The 18600-nt window shown below is 32.6% G+C and overlaps 1 protein-coding gene across 6 annotated transcripts in view; it reads left to right on the forward strand.

The window, feature by feature from the left end:
* DMXL1 (Dmx like 1) overlaps positions 1 to 18600 on the forward strand; it is a 130314-nt gene that overhangs the window by 2611 nt on the left and 109103 nt on the right. For all 6 annotated transcript variants that reach the window (XM_059916926.1, XM_059916927.1, XM_059916928.1 and 3 more), the window contains exons 2-4: positions 11042 to 11167; positions 14028 to 14099; positions 16924 to 17002. In XM_059916926.1, coding sequence (XP_059772909.1) covers positions 11042 to 11167; positions 14028 to 14099; positions 16924 to 17002 — 277 coding nt within the window. The remainder of the gene's footprint in view (positions 1 to 11041; positions 11168 to 14027; positions 14100 to 16923; positions 17003 to 18600) is intronic.

An 18600-nucleotide genomic window follows, 5' to 3' on the forward strand; every position in this document is an offset into this window, starting at 1 on the left:
GTAAAATCTGTTGTTTACTCCTTGAATTTTGTTTTTAACCTCTTTTGATTTTGGCTTCTTTTTCTTTTCATAGAAAGAGAACAAACATTAATGGTAGATGGTATGTGCAGACTAAAAAACTCTCTCCAAATTCCAGTTTTACTTGAGCTAGGGACGTGAAATCTTCCTCTTGCAGGCCCACTTGAAGAATTACTATGTTTCTCCTGTTACATTATGCCTTCTCTAAAGACAGACTTTACATTAGTAATTCATCTCTTTGCATGTTTGCAGATAATTTATTTGTTCTTGTTTTGAAAGATTACAAGAGATGAGATCCTGTTTTCTGAATACAGTCTGACAGGTTTTAAATTGAAATGAAATTGAGTGCCATTTCTCATGGATTCTTGATTTTAAAATATGAAATTAATATAGTTAGTATATGTAAGTATTAGATACTTTTTTACTACTTAAACTGGCATCAAACAATTTTGACTTTTCTCTTAATAAGAAAGCTTCTAGTAGGCAGTGACCTTTTCTCTTATACTTTCAAAGCACTTTATTTGCACTTTCATTATATTAGTGACCTGTCTTGCCTTGTGTATGTCTTCCAGAGTTTCATTGTGAGTGCCTGGAACAATGATTGAAGTACTGGTGTCACCTAATAGTAGAGTCATTACCTGAATTTGATTTCCAACCTAGTCCTTATAGTTAGTTATGTATCCATGGGCAAGTTCTTTTACATTCTTTGAATTTCTTTTTTTCTTATCTGTAAAGTGGGGCTAAAGAAGAACTTATTCATAGGGTTGTTACATGAAAAAGTGCTAAGTTCATTGCTTAGTACCTATAAAACCCTTAAAAATGTCAGTTATTATAAAGGCTAAACTCATTATAATGCATAGCACATAAAAAGTGCTTGATAAATACTGGTTGAATTGATGACTAATTGATAAAGAAGGCTTATTGCTATATAATTAAAAATTGTGTTTTTTAAAAAATATTTTTAATAATTTAGATTTGAGTCCAAATAAAATACTTCAATTAAAGTTTAAAAAATTTTTTCCAAAGTCATTTATTACACATTTTGCCATAAATATCAGGTGAGTAATCAGGAGAGATTTCAGATATCCGAAGCAAAAATTCTTTAATTTTTCTTTATTTACATGAATTTTTCTCTCACTCCTTTTCCCTTGTTAATTTCATACTGTCTTTAGAGTGAAAGTATATGAGCAACCTGGTTCTGATCTGTTGACAACTTTTGTTTTTAGAATAAAAATTTTATTTGTAAAAGACAATAAGTTAAAAACAGGCATAGTTAGTTAGAATCTGGATTTTCTAATATTTCGGTGCATGCTAGTGACATGTGCTTTAATATACAATAGATTATCCATACTTAGTGTTGAAATTATGTTTTTACTGAAATGGAAAGGGAGATAATTTCCAAGAGACAGATTGTGTTAATATTTAGGACTTGCTGTCTCTAGTTTGGAATTTAAATGCCTTTGCTATACGAGGGATAACAAACATGTAATAACTCCAGACTCCCTTTTGTATTAGACAACTCTGTGTTCCCAGCCAAGGGGACCCAGATTAGAAGTCAAAAGACTGACTGCAGCTATCTGGGTGTTGGTAGAGAAATGGAGGCTGAATTAGCATTCTCCTTCTTTCTGTAATTGTAAGCATCCTTTAGTTTAACTTTTTGTTTTGTTCACTGTAGGGAAACCTTTATAGGAGGTTCTTGTTTTGGAGAAGCACGTTAATGTTTGTGGATGGAGAGATACAGGAGGGGAAAGTTTGATACTGTTTGTATCTGGAGAAAGAGAATGATTTTTGTGGTGCTCATATGCAATTACGAGTACAAATTGGACTTCTTTTTAAATATTTAGCCTATTTTAAAATTTTATGTTTTAAATACTATTAAGGTACCTTTAAAATTATTGAAGTAATATGAATTCTTAACGTTGTGTTTAAAAAAATGAGAATAATGTTAATTACAACATGCCAAACGTAACTCATTTAACCAGGAAGTATACCAGGAAGAAATTCTTTGGGATATTTACCTGGTGTGGTTGGTTAAAACAAAACAGTGAAAACAGGAAATCTAAGTGTTGTACAGAAATCACAGGATTTCCAAATTAGAATGCTGACTGTTGCAGCCTTGAGTAATTTTTGAATATTCGAGAAGGTTGTCTGCCAAATTTAAAGTTAAAAATCATGTTTCAATTGTATGCTTGAAAGCACACATATGAACTCAGTTCTTTCTTTGCACCTTGTTTAGTCTCAAAGTTAGTAAACCCAATATTACATATGCTTAATAAAAGGATTTTCATTTCTCAATTTAATTTTCATTGCTTAGTAATAGGTTATTCTGGTTACAGATCTTTTGACAGAAGTAGCTAGTGTACCAATTACAATATATACATATTAATTTTGAAGCTTAGGTAGCGTGGCAATTTATTTGATAAACCAGTGCTGTTCTTATTGTTTTGATAATAATAGGGTACCTTGAAATGAATTTTTCAGAACAATTTATTTTGGAAAAAATCTATAAAACTAGTTTTAGATTTTGGTTTAGAATGTTATGTATAGTATTACATCTTAGGTTTTTATTTAAAACCAGGTAGATGGGTTATTTTTATTTAAGAATTTAGTAAAGATAGATTATTTAAAAATCACACACAGCCCATTTTGTTTATTTTTTCTTCTTTATTTTGTTTATGTGTGAATTACATTGATTGACTTTAAAATTGAAGTACAGTTGATTGATAATACTGTGTTGGTTTCAGGTGTCCAGCAAAGTGATTTGGAGATATGTGTGTGTATATATATATACACACACACATATATGATTATTTTCTATTATAGGTTATTACAAGAATATTGTTCCCTGTATTATACAGTAAATCTTGTTGCTTATCTGTTTTATGTATAGTAGTTTGTATCTGTTAATTCCATACTCCTAATTTATTACTTGCCCCCCTCCCTTTTCCCTTTGGTAACCATAAGCTTGTTTTCTATGTCTGTGAGTCTGTTTCTGTTTTATATATGGATTTATTTGTATTATTTTTTAGATTATACATATAAGTAATATCATACAATATTTGTCTTTCTCTCTGTGACTTCACTTAGTATGATATTCTCTAGGTCCATTTATGTCACTGCAAATGGCAATATTTCATTCTTTTTTATGTCTCAGTAATATTCCATTGTATATATGTACCACATCTTCTTTATCCATTCATCTGTTGATGGACATTTAGGTTGCTTCCATGTCTTGGCTGTTGCAAATAGTGCTGCTATGAACTTTGGGTGCAGAGCCCATTTTGAATTAAAGTTTGTTTTCCTGGTTTGGTTTGGTGTACTTCCATGCTTATTAACTCATCATGTTGTATAAACTCTAGGGATTGAATTAATTTTAATAATCTATTAAAAATATCCATAAGAAGATATGTCTATTTCAAGTGATTTTTGCATGATATCCAGTTTGGATTTTCTGTACAGATTCATCTCTCTATTTTTTCCCCCCAAGCTTTATTGACATACAGTTTACATGAACATTGTGTAAGTTTAAGGTGTGCAATGTGATGATGTGATACACATATATAGTGTGAAATCTTTACCACAATAAGGTTAGTTAACATATCCTTTAACTCACATAATTACCATTTTGTTGTTACGATGAGAACATTAAAGCTTTATTCTAATAGCAGCTTGCAACTGTACAATACAATATTGTTAACTATAGTCACCATGGCATACATTAGATCCCTGGAACTTATTCATCTTATAACTGAAAGTTTGTATCCTTTGACCAACATCTTCCATTTCCCCCATCCATAGCCCCTGGCAACCACCATTCTATTCTGTTAGTACAATGTTTCTATTAGTACAGTGTTTTTAGATTCCACATATAACTGGAATACATATGTACATTATTTGTCTTTCTTTGTCTGACTTAGCGTAATGCCCACAAGGTTGTCACAAGTGGCAGAATTTTCTTCTTTTTTATGATTGAATAATATTCTTTTGTGTTTGTGTGTGTGTGTGTAAAACATATTTTCTTTATCCATTCATTCACTGATGGACACTTAGGTTGTTTCCATATCTTGGCTATTGTGAACAATGCTGAAATGAATATGGGAGTACAGATATCTCTTACAGTGATTTCATCATCTTTGGATATAATCCTAGAAGTTGGATTGGTGGAATATATGGTAGTTCTGCTTTTAATTTTTTCAGGACTCTTCCATACTGTTTTTTACAGTGGCTGTGCCAATCTGCATTCACACCAAGAGTGCACAAAGATTCCCTTTCTTCACATCTTCACCAACACTTATCTTTTATCTTTTTGTTGATAGCATCCTAATGGGTATGAAGTGATATCTCATCCAGTTTTGATTGGCATTTCCCTGATGATGAGTAGTGATGTTGAACATCTTTTCATGTACCTGTTGGCCATTTGTACATCTTCTTTGGAAAAATTTCTGTGTCTTCTGCCCATTTTTAATTGGATTGTTCATTTCTGGTATTGAGTTATATGAGTTCCTTATATATTTTAGATATTAACTTTTTATCAGATAAGGTTTGCAAAATTTTCTCCCATTTTTAGGTTGCCTTTTCATTTTGTTGGTGGTTTCTTTTGCTGTGCAGAAGCTTTTCAGTTTAATGTAGTCTTACTTATTTATTACTGCTTTTGTTGCTTGTGCTTTTGGTGTGCAAAAAATCATCACTAATTGTCAAGGGCCTTTTTCCCTATGTTTTCTTAGGAGTTTTGTGGTTTCAGGTTTTAGATTTAAGTTTTTAATCCATTTTTGAGTTGATTTCTGTGTGTGATGTAAGGCAAGGGTCCAATTTTATTCTTTTGTATGTGGATGTACAGTTTTCCCAGCATCAATTTATTGAAGAAACTATCTTTTCTCTGTTGTATATTCTTGGCACCTTTGTCAAAGATTAGTTGACCATATACGTGTAGGTTATGTCTGGGCTCATGATTCTGTTCCTTTGACCTATGTGTCTGTTTTTATGCCAATACCATACTGTTTTGATTTTTATAGCTTTGCAACATAGTTTGAAATAAGGAAATGTGATGGTTCCAGCTTAGTTTTTCCTTAAGATTGCTTTGGCTATTTGGGGTCTTCTGTGGTTCCATGTGAATTTTAGGATTTTTTTTTTCCCTATGTGAAAAATGCCGCTGGAACTTTGATAGAGATTACATTGACTCTATAGATGGTTTTGTGTAGTATGGACATTTCAACAATATTAATTCTTCCAGTCCAAGAACAGAAGATGTCTTTTCGTTTTTTTGTGTTGTCAGTTTCTTTAATCAATGTCTTATAGTTTTCTGTGTATAAGACTTTTCACCTTGGTTACATTTATTCTTAAGTATTTTATTCTTTTGATGCTGTTGTAAATTGGATTTTCTTAATTTCTTTTTTGAATAGTTTATTGTTAGCATATAGAAATGCAGTTGAGTTTTGTATGTTGATTTTGTATTCTGCAATTTTGCTGAGTTCATTTATTAGTTCTAACAGTTTTTTGGTGGAGTCTTTAGGGTTTCTATATGTTATATCTTGTCTTCTGCAAACAGACAATTTTACATCTTCCTTTTTGATTTGAATGCCTTTTATTTCTTTTTCTTGCCTAGTTGCTCTGGCTAGGACTTCCAATATTATGTTGAATAGAATCGGTGGGAGTGTGTGCATCCTTGTCTTTTTCCTGATCTTAGAGGAAAGCTTTTAGCTTTTTATCATTGAGTATATTAGCTATAAGCTTGTCATATATGGCCTTTATGGAACCATCCTTGCATCCCAGGGGTAAATACCACTTGATTATGGTGTAAGATCTTTTTAATGTGCTCTTGAAATCAGTTTGCTAGTATTTTGTTGAAGATTTTTGCATCTATATTCATCAGGGAAATTGGCCTGTAATTTTCTTTTCTTATAGTGCCTTGTGTAGCTTTGGTATCATGGTAATGTTGGCCTTGTTAAATGGCCTCTTCAGTTTTTTGGAAGGGTTTGAGAAGGATTGGTGTTAATTATTCTTTAAATGTTGGGTAGAATTCACTGGTAAAGCCAACTGGTCCTGGGCTTTTATTTGTTGGGAAGTTTTGATTACCTTATCAATTAGTGTATTATATTTTCTCAGTTTTCTAAAAGTAAATATTGATAGTGATAACCCACACAAACTAAAGCTCTTCGGGAGGGGGAAGCTAGGGTGGTTATCCTCAGTATTTTCTTAAGTGTACAAAGGATTACTGAAACCAGAGAGTTTGAGAACCATTGCTTTATAGTATTCCATTGTATGATTATACTGCAGTTTTTTTTTAAACTTTTTATTTTACATTGGAGAACAGTTGATTAGCAATGTTGTGTTAGTTTCAGGTGTACAACGAAGTGATCAGTTATAAGTATCTATTCTTTTTCAAATTGTTTTCCCAATTAGGTTGTTACAGAATATTGAGCAGTTCCCTGTGCTATACAGTAGGTCCTTGATGGCTATCCATTTAAAATACATATACTACAGTTTATTTATGCATTCTATTATATGTTTGAGTTGGTTCTACTTTGGAGCTTTTATGAATAACTATGAATGTTCTTGTACATGTCTCTTAGTGTACATATAGACACATTTCTGTTGGGTATAAACTTAGAGGTAGAATTGCTGGATCATTGAGTGTGCCTGTGTTTAGCTTTCCAAAGTAGTGGTACCATTTTATTTTACATTCGTATCAGCAGTTATGGGAATTCTGGTTGCTTTACATCCAAAGAAGTCATTTTTAATTATAGGAAGAAATTAGGGGACAATTATTAAATTCACATCATGTTTATTTATAAGGCATTGTATGGCAGCATAGCAGAAGGAGTAAGAGCATGTTCTTTCCCATTAGTTATAACTTGCTTTCAGTCTCATTTGTGTCTCATACTAGCTCTGAGACTTGAGCCAATTACTCAATCTAAGTTGACTTTCCTTATCAGTAAAATCGATTGATTATAGTAAATATCTCACAGGATATGTTGTGAGGATTAAATGAGATACCAGTGAAAAGCACTTAGCGTTTGGCCCTGTCAAAAACAACAAATAGGCTCAGATGACTACAGTGAATGAAAGATAGAGGAAAGCACAAAAAAGTGCCCCCCTCCCCGCCCCCATCTCTTTTTCTGGCTGTTTATCTGTATCCTTTATCACACTGGTAAACATAAGTGTTTCCCTGAGTTCTTCGCACTGTTGTGGCAAATAAATCCAAGGGGGAAGAGGTCATGGGAACCTTTGACTGGGACAGAAGTTGTGGGTAATCTGAGGACCTACTACTTGTGATTAGCATCTGAAGTGGAGGGCAGTCTCAGTTAAGGCTGAGCCTTTAACTTGTGGGATCTGATGCTATCTCCAGGTAGACAGGACTGAGTTAAATTGTAGGATACTCAGTTGGTGTCACAGAATTGCTTGCTTGGTGTGGTTAAAACCCCCACACATCTGTTGTCAGAAGTGTTGTGAATGTGGTAATAATGTGAGAGCAAAGGAGAACCACGGGAGGAAGACTAGTTTTTTCCTTCTCACTCTCCAAGGCTGCAAATATATAGTCAAATTCTGTGTTCATAAGTTACTTAGTTCCTGCCTGCCTTCTTTTTTTCAGTGTAGATATAGTATTTGTTTGAAATGTAGTTAGTTCCTTTGTTTCACCTCCCCTCCCATTCTGATTGATTTACATCAGTTTTTTGAATATGTATGATGTTAACGTGTTTCAAAAGTCATAACTAGTGTCCACTGGTAGATGAATGGATAAAGGTGTGTGTGTGTGTGTGTGTATACATGTATACACATACAGTAGAATATTACTCAGCCATAAAAAAAAGAATGAAATCTTGCCATTTCTGACAATATGTGTGGACCTGGAGGGTATTATGCTAAGTGAAGTAAGTCAGACAAAGACAAATACCGTATGATTTCACTTATATGTGGAATCTAAAAAACAAAACAAATGAACAAACAGCAGAACAGTAACAGACTCAAAGATACAGAGGACAAACGTGGTTGCCAGAGGGGAGGGAAGGGGGAGGTGGGAGGGATGAGTGAAATAGGTAAGGGAGATTAAGAAATAGAAACTTCCAGTTACAAAATAAATGAGTCATGGGCATTAAATGTACAGCATGGGGAATATAGTCAATAATACTGTAATACCTTTGTATGGTGACACATGCTAACTAGACTTAATGATGATCACTTTATAATGTATGGAAATGTAGAATCACGGTGTTGTGCACCTGGAACTAACAGAGTGCTGTAGGTCAATTATACTTCAATTTAAAAAGAAGTCGTAAGTATATAAAAAGTTATACTCAGAAGTGTTATTCTTTGCTTGCACTCCATCTTCTCCCCCTTTGTAAGTATCCAACTTCATTTTTCCCTAGTTTTATTCTCTCTTTGTTCCTTTTTGTAGCGAGCCAGGTACATGTGTTTTATTTTCCTTGTTCCTTACACACAAAAAATTGCCATATATGCTCTTTTCTCCTTTTTTTTTTTTTTCACTTTATAATCTCCCCTAGAAATCACTCCAAGTCAGTTCATAGATTTCTTCCTCATTCTTTTTATAGCTGTTTAATACTCCCATCGTGGCTGTGTACCACAGTTTATTCAGCCAGTATTCTGTGCACAGCAGGAGTTTTAAGGAGATGTTTACACATTCTTGAAAATGATTAAGAAATGGAACAAAACACAAATATAGTTTCAGTCTTTAATGCATTTTATATTTAATTAATTATACAGTCAAATAAACTATAAAAATTGAAGTTCTGTAGTCAAGAAAACCAGGAGGTTTTTTTATTATAAGCCCCAAGGATAGTAGTCAACTGATGAAGTGTGAACTGCAGTTGGTTATATTCTTTTTTTTTTTCCCATTTACCAGTTTATTGCCATCCATTAGTTATAACTCTGAAAGAAGAAAGTGAGGACTGAATGAGAGAGATATTCCAGATGAAGATCAATAATTTTTATTCAATTTAAAGTTTACCAAAACTAGGGATAGATAGCTTTGCACCTTCTAGTACCGTCACTAAGGAAAAATTAACTGACAGGCAGTGATAGTATGATAGCAGCAGCAAAAGAACAAGGGTAATCCAGAACTGGATAAGTCTTTGAATGATCAAGGTTTATTTGTATTATAAGTTGGCATCTTTCTATAGGGCTAGATGTTTATTTCTGAGGTAACTTTGCATTTATCAAGTTTATAAATGTTTAATACTTGTTGAATTAAACAGTAATTTTGTGAGGTACTTCAGGATTCATGTAGACGTAATTCAGGAAAACTTAGAGTCCTGATTGACAAAAATAGGTGCAACACAATATCTGTAAGTAGATAGATAATTGCAGGTAAACAAAAAGAAGGCAAAGTTATGAACACATTTTAAAATATATATATATATATTCTAGTTAATGGAAACTGAGAAAATTTTGTTTAGTGAGGAGGAAATCTAAATTGTAAATTCCAAATTTAATACAGTATTTTGGTAAACAGTGACAATCAGTATTTTATCAAAATTTAATATTCAGGAGAAAATCAGTTTCTAAAATATTAAGGTATTTTAGAGTATTGTTAATGAAATTTTTCATAAATTAGTTTTTGGAATTTATTCTGGCTGTTAGTCTTGTGACAAGCTTTATGATCCTATTGTGGATATTTACACCTAGGTGAGCAGACCATCATGAGGTTTTTTGTTTGTTTACTGAGCCAGTTTTTTCCACTGTGTGGCACTAGTAGAAATAGACTTGATTTCCCCTAATTCCTTTTAGGAAAATTCCAGACAAGCATGCTTAACTAGGGAAGTTCCTGTTCTGCCATCAAAATAGCACTAGATCAAAAATCAAGAGATCAGAGTTCTCAAGCTCACGCTGCCACTAAGAAGTTGTCGGCCAATTTAGGCCTCATTTTCTTGTTGGTAATGTGAGCAGATTTATTTGTATGTTCTTTCAAGTCCCTTTTCTAATATTTTTTGGTAGCTTGTACAGAACCATTTTGGCTTTGGTAGGAATTACGGTCATGAAGTATATATTAAGTATAATATTTTTTACATTAAGTAAGGTGTATGTATATGTGCAAAAGTGATGAGAAAGTAAAGAATTACTAAAATTTTAAGAACTTAGGTTGGAAAACAGTTTGTGATAGATATTTTATTTTCAGAATTATGCTGCATGTAAATTCTAGGATGACAGCCACGTACTCTTAAATGGAAGAAACTCCTGTGATCTAAGAGCAGAGAACAAGATAAACTTGAACCCTACCTTTTCGTCTTGGACCTTAACTTATAGTAATGGAAATGGATAACAAGCGAGATATTTACAAATCGTGGTATTTGCTATGAAGAAGAAAAAGAGTAGTGTGATGGAAAGTAATTAGGGGAGGGGGGGAAGAATATTGATCAATATGAGTATATTCAGGAACTGAGACATGAATGTTGAAAAGAAGCTTGTTAGACAAAGACCAGGCAGATAGAAGGAAGGTAAACCACCTTGAGGTGGAAAAAGATTGTTATGCCCAAGAAACAGAAAGAAGGGCAATGTAAGGGCAGGAGCCAATTGAGGGGATGAAAGAGTAGCTTGAGATGGATTTGGGGAATTAGGACAATCATTTAGGGCATTGACATTGGTAAGAAGTTGAGATTTTATTCCAAGTGCAATGAGGAAACTTTTGAAGGGAAAATTACTTGGTGTAATAAACATTTTTAAAAGATCACTCTTGTCTGTGTGTGGAAAGGAATTAGAGGGAAGCAAGAATGGAAGCAGTCAGAGTATAAACAGTAATGCAGGAGAGAGATTATGGTAGTTTAGATAAGGGCAGTAGCATTCAGTGGAGATGGAAAAAGTGAAAGGAATTGGTATATATTTTGCAGAAAGGACTGACTGATGGGACTATATATGGGAGGTAAGGGGAATATTCTCAAATAATAAAGATTTTTTAAAATATTTAAAATTAGTCTGTTAAAACATAATATTTAACGCCAGTGTTCTACATGATATTTTCTTGACAATTTTATCATTTTTATTTTACTTTGTTCTTTTTTTTGTTTGTTTTTAGGCTTATGCATCTGGATGTGACATTGTTATACTGGGAAGTGATTTTGAAAGACTGCAAATAATCCCAGGAGCTAAACATGGAAATATTCAAGTAGGATGTGTAGATTGTTCAATGCAACAAGGCAAGGTTTGTAATCTTGTGATATGAGATTTGTTTTGAATATGGTTTTTGTCAGTATAGTCTCTGAAGTATCTATTTCCTGTTGAATTAGAGCCTTGCTGTGTTTCCAAGACAATGTAGCTACAGATTTCTTTGGCTCTCAAAGATGCACTCTAGAGAACAAAATTCCTGACTCAGATGTATATTAGAGATTGTCAGGAATTCTGTTCTCGTATAATCTTGAAATATATCATAGTTTTCTCCATGAATTGACAAACAAATGTAATATTTATTACCTGTAGAATAGGTGTAAAGCTTACTTATTTAAAAATTGATTGGATTGAGGGAAAGGAATGACAATAAACTTCAGTCTATTTAGAAATAAACCCTGAAAAGAAATTATTGTTAGAGTCCTTTTTTGTCTGTAAACAGGTAGTTATCTCCTTTTAACTTCTAGATAAACTTTGTACAAAAATGAACATAAATTGTATAATTTTTTAAATAATTTATTCCAAGTCTATAAGAAAAATGAAAAATTTAATTTGAATTTCTGTTTACACATGGAAAGTATAAAGTTACCTTGAAAGTAAAAAAGCAACAAAAACAAAAGAAACAGTGCGTATGATTTAACATCAGGTTAAATACAGTTCTATATAGTACCAGAGTTGGGAGAGTTATAACTTACAGGCAGTATAGTATATAGCTTAATATAGCACCATATAGGCATAGATGACCAGGCCTAGGTACAGTTGTAGCTAGACTAGGCTGAACTTTGCAAATTTAATTTTTTTGCTAGATACTTAATTAATGTATATTGTTTGACACTATGATTCTACCAGAACATTTTGTGTGAGAAATCAAAATGGACCCAACCTTATTTTTTTAAATGTAATCATTCCTAATAAGCCTGCCATTCTGAAAAGTTACTTCTTGGGACCTAGTTTAAAGGTACTCATAACAAAGGAGTTTCAACTCTTGTAGTCTTTGCCTACTTTTTGGACTACTGTTCTTTTTGTTATTCCTATGTTCCTTCCTTTCAGTAGAGTTACAGGTATCTCATCTGTCTTTCTTTTGTTCATGCGTTTCATTCTCACTGTACTACAAAAGTGATTTTTATTATGGAATGCTAAAAATCCTTGAGACTTCTTTCCCTTTCTCTTCATGTTTGTTTGATCTCCTAGCTCTGTAGTTCTGTAATCTTTTGATTGTATATAAAAACTTACTTATACCATTTAGATTCACATAGAGCTTGTTAATGTTGGAAATCTAATTTTAGTAATTTTCAATATGAGTTATCTTTTAATAAGCTATATTACATGAAATCCAGGTTAGAATGAAGAGGTCATTTGGTTTTATAATTATTCTAATAAAGGGTAAATTTCCTTTGTTTCACAGGTATCAGTATACTCAAATGATTCCTTAAGGTATCAAGACAAAAATTTGTAGATTTTGGTACTTGGGATTTCTGTTTACCTTTTAGAAGGAAATGCTTCTTGATACCATAGGCATCAATATTTTATCATTACTGTTTTTTTATTTATAGTACTACCAGATTAATTTTCCTAAGAAAATTCATCTGCATTTGACTTGTTATTCATTTGCTTAAAACCATTCTTAGTTTCCCATGAACTTAGAAAAGTTCAAATTGTTCACCTTGGTTTGAGACCTTATTTAACCTACTGACACCTGCCTTTTTGGCCTCATGTCCATTATTTCTCTCTTCTACCTGGGCTGGTGGTCAGTCACCTCCCAACATACTTTACCTCTTTTAATATTTACACTTGTGGGGACTTCCCTGGTGGTCCAGTGGTTAAGACTCCACATGCCCAATGCAAGGGCCCCAGGTGCGATCCCTGGTCAGGGAACTAGATCCTGCATGTGGCAACGAAGATTTCATGTGCCGCAAGTACGACCCGGAGCAGCCAAATAAATAATATTAAAAAAAAAATTTACACTTGTGTTCATACTGTGCCCTATTTCTAAAATTGAACACTCACTGCAGTTTGAAATCCTATCCACATTTAAAGGCGCAAACTAAATACTCCCAGGTGAACTCAGAGCAGATGATTTCTACCTTCTAAGATCTCCTCAGAACACTTTAAAATATCCATTGAAAGTGTTTTTTTTCCATATGTATGTTACATCCTCATTTCTTACTCTGTCTTCACTAGATTATATGTTCTTATTTTTATCCCTGATCATTCATTCTATCTATATATCTATCTGATTTCTGATGTTTTAATATTCATTTGTGACTCACTCACGCTATAGTAGTAGCTACCTTATAAAACAGAGCCAGCAAGGGTTATGCTTCATTGATTTAAGAGTAAATATTTGAAAGGTACTCAAATAGAATATTGAAAAAATATACTCCTTAGAAAGTTTACAAAGGAATAGATCTAAGTTTTACTTCTAAAAAGTTAAATATACACTGACAGAATTCTGAACTTTGAAGACAGATAACCTAAAAACTTGATTTTTAAGTCATGTCAAATTCCATACTTGACAAGGAATACATCAATACATTTTCTTCTGTGAGGAAGGGAATTAACATTTACTATGCATCTTATATAGGTAATTCTTTACCAGATACTTTACAAATGTTATTTCAACCCTCAAAATAATCCTATTAGGAAGATAGTATTATACATATTATAAATATAGATAGAGAAACTAAGGTTCAGAGAGATTAAATTGCTGGTACACAGTGACAGTACTGGGATTCTGATCCAGATATGGTAGTCCCCAAAACTGACATTCTCAAGTATTGGTGAAAGAAATTTTGTGTTGGGTATTTTTTAAGTTATACTATTCATTTCTTTTGTTCTTTTGATTCATAAGTAAGTTAACATATCCGTAAGTTTTCTTTCTTTTTTCTTTTTAAAAGATTGCAGCATCCTATGGAAATGTTATGTCTGTTTTTGAACCAGTTAACCTACCGAAGCAAAAGAAAAATTTGGTTAGTAATTCATCTTTTTCTTTTAGAAATGAAAATGTGTTGTGTATTAAAAGATACCATTTTTAAGAGTACAAAATTAGAGTGATCATCACATAAATCAGTATAAATTATACACTGTAATTAAAGACAACATGTTAAATGCCACTTCCTTATTAAAGATGTATGTTTCATTGAAGTAGAATTAAACTAAATTGTGCTAATGAATTATCTTGAAATGCTTTTCTTTTTTTCCATCTATCATTTTTTTCTTTTATTAAATATTTGAAGAGTCAACAACTTGAAACCTGTCAGTTACTTTATTGCTAGTGGCAAACATCATTGTCCAGTCATATGTGGCACTTGTTCTTTGTTTCTGTGATCTACTTTTGTGTAGTTTTTCTGCTTTATATATTTTGTTCTTAAAGTGACATGTTTTAATTGCAAAGTCTTAACCTACCCCCTGAACTTACTTTCTTGCACTTATTGTATCATGTAATAATTGTTAGCGGGTCAGTGAATGTTTTTTTTAATAAAGAAACTATATTCAGAAATAGTTCCTGAAAGTTGGTTAAAACTTTACAATTTATAAATATTGAGGTTATGTAGTAGATTTCTTGGGTGTTTAGATGCTCTTAAAGATAACAGACAGCAGGCTATTTTATCCATCTCTACTGAAGGGTAAACTAGTGATTTGAACCATGTGGAAGAAGATCAGCATGGTGTGGTCTAAAGAGCATTGTAGTAGGAGTCATAGGACTGGTTTATTTCTCTGCTGTTCTGTAGCTATTGAAACTAAGCAGGTCAACCTTAAGAGGCTCTTTGCTCAATTCCGAAATTGGTTAATGTTTGTTTATTTTTGATGTCAAAGACTGTGGAAATGTGTTAAATGTAAAGAATTAAACAGTGTGTCAACAATAGATTTACCTTATAGATCTTTTAATAGCTTTCATTTCATTTTCACTTAGCTCATTAGTATCTTACAAATTCTCTCTGACTTAGTTGGGCAGCTGTTATTTCTTTTTTATAAATAAGGCAGCAGAGACCCAAAAATAAGTGACTTGAAGCAATGAAACAGCTATTGAGCCACAGAACTAAGAGTGAAACTAGTTGTCTTGATTCCTGGGTGTGAGCATTCTTTTTCCCTACCTTGTGTTAATGAAAAATATTTTCTCTGGGTTAATTGATATCCATTTAAAAATTTCATGGAAGGAGAGTCCACAGTTCTCTCCTCATTTCTATTTGTGTTTATATATTACCTAATGAATCCAATGTTAGAGGCTCTCACATCCTTATGAGTTAGTAACTGATAGCACTAAAAACAAATTTTAAAGGTGGTTGCTCCATCCAAAACACTGTATTTCAAATAATACTCAATAAGTATTTGTTGAATGAAATAGCTGACTTAAAAAAAAAAATCAGTTTGTTATGTTAAAATGCCTTTATTGATAAGGGTAGAATTGAGAATTTCAGGTTTTGCCCATTTTCTCTTGTACTAATTATAATTGTTTAATATAATAGTGTAAAAAATTCAATAAGAAGAGGCTTGTTTATTGGTAGGCAGCACTGACTTTGCAGAGAGGGTGAATAAAAAGCCTGATGAATAAAGGGAAAACTGGATCAAATGGAAAAATCATAAACTTGGAAGATGCACAAAATCTTGAATTCCAGGATATAGTCTCAGAGAATCCTTAGAGCCTCATAAAAAATATTATATTCTTTTATTTGTACATTCTGGAATATTCTTTTAAGATGGTGGTTCTTCACAAGAGGTGCACTTCAGAACCACTGGTTGATACGTGTGTCCAGATCCTGCCCTGGGGAATTCTAAATGTGTAGATGTGGGATTGTGCCTGTGTACTTGTACATCTAGATCTAGGGGGAGTTCTGATGTGTGCTGTGATTGAGAGCCATTCCTGCAGGATAGTGTTTCATAAAAAGCATATTCTGCAGGCCACCTGTATCAAAATCACCTGGAGATGTTGGTTTAAAGTACAGATTTCCTGTGCCCAGTTCTGGACCTTTTGAATCTGAACCTTTGGGCATGGGTCTTGAGCATTTGAATTTTTAATAAACATCTCAGGCTGTTTTCATACTGAAGTATGGGAACGACTACATTAAGATAGTGTTTATGGATCTCCATCTGTTAGAGGTTAGAGAAGTCAACTTAGTAGGCCACAACCTGAATTTAAAAGAAAATGAAATATAATAGAAAATGTTAAGAGTGCATCACATATAGTAAGGGTGAACTTAGATTGCATGTATGTGTGTATGTGTGTGTGTGTTCTGGGTTATAGTGCAACATGTATTTCTTACTGGTTTGCAGGTTTAAAAAGTTTGAAAAATACTGCTTTAAGGAATGAAAAGCCCTTAAATTATGTAATGTAAGGGAAGTGTTAACATCTCTTATTCTGAATTTTCACACATAACCATACGCCCTCAGGTGAAGATGAAACTTTATAGAGGAGGAATCCTCAAATAGCAGACACAGACACATTTAAAATTAAACCTTTGTAACTATAATAATAATAAAGTAATAATTATAACTTTAAAAGTCTGAGGTTAATATATATGTTGTCCTAGTTGGCAGATACTTATTGGTTGTTTAAATATACTAAAGACAGACTTTTGGACTTCTAGGAATGGATGTTCTCTCACTGATCTCCTCCATCACATATTCCTTATTTTTCTTGACTGACTGAACATTTTATTCTCTTTAAGTATGACTACATGGTCAATTATACCTAAAAAAATGAGTACATGTATTATTAAAAATAGTGTTAGTATATACATTTGACGGAAAAGATGCCAATAATTATTGACTAAATGACTTTTTTTTTAATTTTAGGAATTATATAGTCAGTGGCAGAAAAGTGGCCAATTTTTTCTGGACTCAATAGCACACAATATAACTTGGGATCCTGCAGGTAAGAATATAAGAAGAATTAACTGAAATGAAATAACACTTGTCTAGGCTATTGCTTTTTTTTCTTACTTTCATGTATTTCAGTTCTGCTTTGTGTGAAATGATGGGGAACACAAAAGTAAGTAAAACAGGTTGTGCTATTTTAGAGCTTATACTGAAATGAGGAAAATATGCACCATAATAGTGTCCAGCTATTGTAGGAATACCTGTTGTTTTGGGAAGGAGACACTAATTCTCTGTGGGGAATCAAAGTTTCATTGAAGAGGAGCCTTTTGCCATGAGAGTAGATAGATTTTGACAGTGAAGGTGGGGATAGGTTGAGGAAGGAAAAAAAAAGTGAATTCTAAGAAGAGATAATGTGTATATGTATCAGTTATCTATTTCTGCATTAAAAAATCATCCTAAAGTCATTTTTACCAATTTACCACAGTGAGCAAAGGAACAAAGAAAGAAAGCGTAAGATATATTCTAGTAATGGTTAGTACTTCCTTGAGGCTGGAGTGAGTCTGGTGATGAGATAAGAATACAGCATATATGGAAAGCCTTTACAGTCATGTAAAGAATTAAAGAATTTTAATTTAATTCTTTTTAATTGTATAAAATGTATAGGTTTTTGAAAATGGCTAGTGACAAGCTAAGATTTCTGGTTTTGCCAGATTTTTCTGGTAGCAGTAACTTAGAATGATCAGAGACAAGAGGAACAGGAAGATAAATACTGTATTATCTATAATTACCTTTGGAAAGTATGCATTCACAGTAGTGAATGAGAAATAAGAACTTATTTCAGTGCCTTTATCATAGTAGGTGCTCAATTAATATGGAGTGACTAATGAAAGGAATACATGGATATGAAATGCATTTAGGTAGTCGAATTGACATTACTTGACAACTGGATTTCAGATTACTTTGAGAGTATCTTTGATCACAAGAAGAGTGATATGTAGGAGTTAGAGATAGTGGAACATAAGTTTTATTTAGATGTATGGAATTTGAGGTGCTTCCATATCCTATAGCAGTATTCATTAGATCGTTAGAAATTTGAATCTAAATTTATGAAAGAAGTTATCTTTGGAACATAGAACTAGAAGTCATCAGTTAAGATAGATAAGTTAAATTTTAATATAGTAGATAAAATGGCTGAGAAAAAATGTTAATTTAGAATACGAAGTTCAGAACCTTGGGAAATTATTTTAGAAGGTAAAAGAGATTATTTTAGATTAAATAAAAATCACATAATGTTTTAAGATGTTTTCTCTCATGAGATTGATGCTTACTAGCTGGTAACCTACATGTATATTTTATGCACACAGTGAAAAGAGTGAAAATTTGACCTGGGTTCAAATTTGGCATTTAGTACAGCACTTTGTATATAACTCTACTCTGGATAGGGTCACTCATGTCCACTTTATGCCTGTTTCCTCATAAGATTATTAGCAGTGTCACCTTTACTTTCACACGTGTTCCTATTTGCATGATAAATTATATGGTTACTCTGTGATAGCACTACAATTTATTGTAATTATTTGTTTACCTTTTTTTTTATTAGGCAAGGGCTTAGATTCTATTTTATTCAGTATTTATCTTTAGGGGTCTATCATA

Source organism: Balaenoptera ricei, chromosome 3 (assembly GCF_028023285.1).
Source record: "Balaenoptera ricei isolate mBalRic1 chromosome 3, mBalRic1.hap2, whole genome shotgun sequence".
Lineage (NCBI taxonomy): Eukaryota > Metazoa > Chordata > Mammalia > Artiodactyla > Balaenopteridae > Balaenoptera > Balaenoptera ricei.